This window comes from Chiloscyllium plagiosum, chromosome 19 (genome assembly GCF_004010195.1).
Source record: "Chiloscyllium plagiosum isolate BGI_BamShark_2017 chromosome 19, ASM401019v2, whole genome shotgun sequence".
Taxonomy (NCBI): Eukaryota; Metazoa; Chordata; class Chondrichthyes; order Orectolobiformes; family Hemiscylliidae; genus Chiloscyllium; species Chiloscyllium plagiosum.
This window is the reverse complement of record NC_057728.1, coordinates 17,281,001-17,284,988: the sequence shown is the minus strand read 5'-3', so window position 1 is coordinate 17,284,988 and position 3,988 is coordinate 17,281,001. Positions and strand designations below refer to the sequence as shown.

The following is a 3,988-nucleotide window of genomic DNA, read 5'->3' as shown; positions in this document are numbered from 1 at the left end:
GGCACCATTTAGAATACTGTGTCCAATTTTGGACCCCACACCTCAGGACGGATGTACTGGCACTGGAGCGTGTCCAGCGGAGACTCACATGGAATGGTAGGCCTAACATACAATGAACAGCTGAGGATCCTGGGATTGTATTCATTAGAGTTTAGAAGGTTGAGGGGAGATCTAATAGAAACTTACAAGATAATGCATGGCTTAGAAAGGGTGGATGCTGGAAAGTTGTTTCTGTTAGGTGGGGAGGCTAGGACCCGTGGGCACAGCCTTAGAATTAGAGGGGGTCAATCTAGAATGGAAATAAGGAGACATTTCTTCAGCCAGAGAGTTTTCAAGGCAGAGGTTGATAAATGCTTGATCTTGCAATGAATTAACTGCAATGGGGAGAGTCTGGATAAATGGAGGTGAAACGCCCATCAGCTATAATTAAATGGCGGAGTGGATTCAATGGCCTTGTTTCCACTTCTATGTCTTATGGTCTGCAATACAACCCACTTTAAGCCTCTTTAGCAGCTGCTTTAAACTGGGACTTTTAATAGATTAATTAGAGATCTTTTAGACATGAAGCAGCCACCCTGTGCCTCTTGCAGTCAAGCTCCTGAGCTGGTGGAGATCTGAATACTTCTTTCTGGCAGACAAAAAGGCCTTTGTAATCAATAACTGGTCACTAATCCATAGAACAATCAAATTCCTGTTGTAAAGCAAAGCTTCATTTGAATATAGAACCCCTTCAACTCCCGTTTGTCTGCAACCTAATCTTGTTCAAGCAGTTGTGTAAATGATGCTTGCCATGAGCATTAGGTTAATTGCTTTTCAAAACATACAACAATCCTTTAAAGACAATTTTGAAACAGTTATTTCTCATTTCAGTCCACAAGGACAAAAAATAAAATGGCACAATCTTTGACAATTCCTTTTGAAATAAAGGCCAACTTTCTGTTTGCCTTTCCCGTTACCTGCTAAAGATGAATGTTTACCATTTTTGCGAACCATGCATGAGGAACCCTCTGCATGGCAATTTACTGCAGTCTTTCTCCATTTAAAGAAAATTCAGCTTTGCTGCTCTTCTTGACAAAAGGCATAACCTCACATTTTCCTACATCATATTCTATTTGTCAAGTTTTCTCCATACACTTAATCTGGCTGCATGCCTTTGTAGCCTCATTTTGTCACCCTCGTTACTTGCCTTCCTAACTATTTTTGTGCAATTGATAAACTTGATAGTACATTCACTTCCCTCATACAATTCATTAATGAGCAGTTATTCACGTTTGAGGGAATTATACATTTGGGGTTCTGACAGCTCAGCAGTAGGACAACTCCCTTTTTTGATATTTAATATATCTAATATTGTGGGTCTACCTGCATCAAATATACTGCAGTGTTTCAAGAAAGCAGCTCACCACCACCTTCTGAAGGGCAACTAGACAATAAATATGAGCTCAGCCAGCAATGCCCACACCTTATGAATAAATAAAAAAAAGACCCAGATTAGCATACAAGTTATAATTACAATGTAGATGATATGTAATTTAGGCCTGAAATAAACATCAGAAAAATTGTAGTAGACTTGAGGGGAACATTGATGCAGTAGTGAAATGCGCAGAAAATTGTTAGATTAAATTTAATACACACTAAATAGAGAATTAGATAGAGGTTACAGAACCAGAGAGGCCTGTGTATTCAAATAAATCTTTGAAGGTGATAGACATAATCAAAGACCCCTCTCACCCTGGTTATACTGTCTTCCACCATCTTCCATCGGGCAGAAGATACAAAAGTTTGAAACATGTACCAACAAATTTAAGAACAGCTTCTTCCCTGCTGTCATCAGACTTATGAATGGACCTCTCATGTATTAGAGTTTATCATTCTCTGCATCTTCTCTGTAGCTATAACACTATATTCAGCATTCTGTTCTATTACCTTATGTAAGGTATGACTTGTCTTAGCATGCAAAACAATACTTTTCACTGTATTTCGTACACATGACAATAATAAATCAGATCAAATCAAGTTGAGAAGGTTTGCTAAGTATAAATCATAGTGTTATTTTAAACCTTTATAAATCACTGATTGGGCCTTAGCTGGAGCGTTGCATTCGATTCTGGACATCTCATGTGTGGAAGGATGTCAGTCCCTCCAGGAGGGTGCATTAGAAGGATAACAGACACGATAGAATTCAGGATCTGTGAAGAGAATGAAGAAGCTGGTGTTCTTTTTAAAGCAGGGAGCTTAAATGAAGATTTGATAGAGTTGATGAAAATGATGACTGATCTTGCTGGAATTAATAGGGAAATATCACAAAAAAACCCAAAAGAACAGATTTAGGGTAGTTCACAGAAGAAGCAGAGGGGCCATGAGTGGGTTGATTTAGTGGAGAATGCGTTGTCTGAAATCAGATTCAATAGCGACTTTCGAAAGGGAACTTAATAAAGACTTGATTTAAAAACAACTACTGGGCATGAGAAAAACCAGGGGATTGGAACCAACTGAATAGCCCTCTCAATGAGCCAGTATAGACAGAATGGGCTGAATGGACTTGCATCGTGTTGCATGATTTCACAAGTTCCCAGTCAATGTGAACCAGTGAACACACGGATCCCAGTACTATGCTACATCTTGTCTGCAACAATGTTTTTTGTTTACAAAATCTAAACCTAAGAAGGAGCAGTCTGGAAGAAAAACAGGCGGCATCTGTGGAGAGAAATAGAGTTAACATTTCGGGTCCGGTGACCCTGACCTCCGAATGTGGATGACTGGCTTGGTATGAGAAAGTTCAGCCAGCATCCCAGCACCACTAATCCAGAATCTGGTTTCCAGCATCTGCAGTCATTGTTTTTACCTTGGTATTAGAAAGGTCGGTGTAGTTGCTGCATTTTAAGTTCAGGGCTTTTTTGTTTTGTTTTGCTGAGCACTGTTGAGGGAGGTGTTGGTGAGCGGTGGTTGGAATCGGAGCGTTGTTGCTGAGCCGGAGTGCGAGTGAGCAGTGTGTGGGGGGTTTAATTGTCGGCGCACTGAGAGCTGGTGCCTGCGCCTTTAAAAGCTGCTCACACGGGGAGGAGGCTGGAGAACAAGCCGCAGCCGGGAGCGAAGGAGAGCGGCTGTGTGCTGAGGCCGTGTCCCTTCCACCTGCCCCCGGGGAGGATGGCAGAGAGTGAGGCAGAGACCCCCGGCACCCCGGGAGAGTTCGACAGCAAATACTTCGAGTACAATGGAGTGCGGCTGCCTCCCTTCTGCAGGGGGAAGATGGAGGAGATCGCCAACTTCCCGGTCAGGCAGAGCGACATCTGGATCGTCACCTACCCCAAATCTGGTAGGATCCCTCTCTCTACCTCAGCCCGCTCCGATTCCTGCAAACCCCGGGAGGGAGGGAGGGAGGGGAGGGGAGAGGCAGCCCCCAGCCCCCAGCCCCCAGCCCGGGATCCAGTCACATCCTGCACTGGGTACCAACCCTGAGCCGCATTAAGCACGCTGCAGAGACACAGCCGCCAGGCGACAGCAGCACATCACCGACCCACCCCGGGGATAGATCACCCCCTCCCCAAACACACACACACACATCACCTGGGGATAGATCACCCCCTCCCCACATGACCCGGGGATAGATCACCCCCTCCCCAAACACACACACACACATCACCTGGGGATAGATCACCCCCTCCCCACATGACCCGGGGATAGATCACCCCCTCCCCAAACACACACACACACATCACCTGGGGATAGATCACCCCCTCCCCACATGACCCGGGGATAGATCACCCCCTCCCCAAACACACACACACACATCACCTGGGGATAGATCACCCCCTCCCCACATGACCCGGGGATAGATCACCCCCTCCCCAAACACACACACACACATCACCTGGGGATAGATCACCCCCTCCCCACATGACCCGGGGATAGATCACCCCCTCCCCAAACACACACACACACACACACACATCACCCGGTGATAGATCACCCCCTCCCCACATCACCT

At 45.4% G+C, this 3,988-nt stretch overlaps 1 protein-coding gene across 2 annotated transcripts in view; it reads left to right on the top strand.

Moving 5' to 3' along the window:
* Positions 1-2,749: 2,749 nt before the first annotated feature.
* Positions 2,750-3,988, top strand: part of sult4a1 (sulfotransferase family 4A, member 1) — a 51,736-nt gene continuing 50,497 nt past the window's right edge. The window contains exon 1 of one of the 2 annotated variants that reach the window (XM_043709202.1): positions 2,750-3,316. In XM_043709202.1, coding sequence (XP_043565137.1) covers positions 3,148-3,316 — 169 coding nt within the window. In that variant the 5' untranslated portion in view covers positions 2,750-3,147. The remainder of the gene's footprint in view (positions 3,317-3,988) is intronic. The other variant, XR_006314457.1, reaches the window with a different exon arrangement.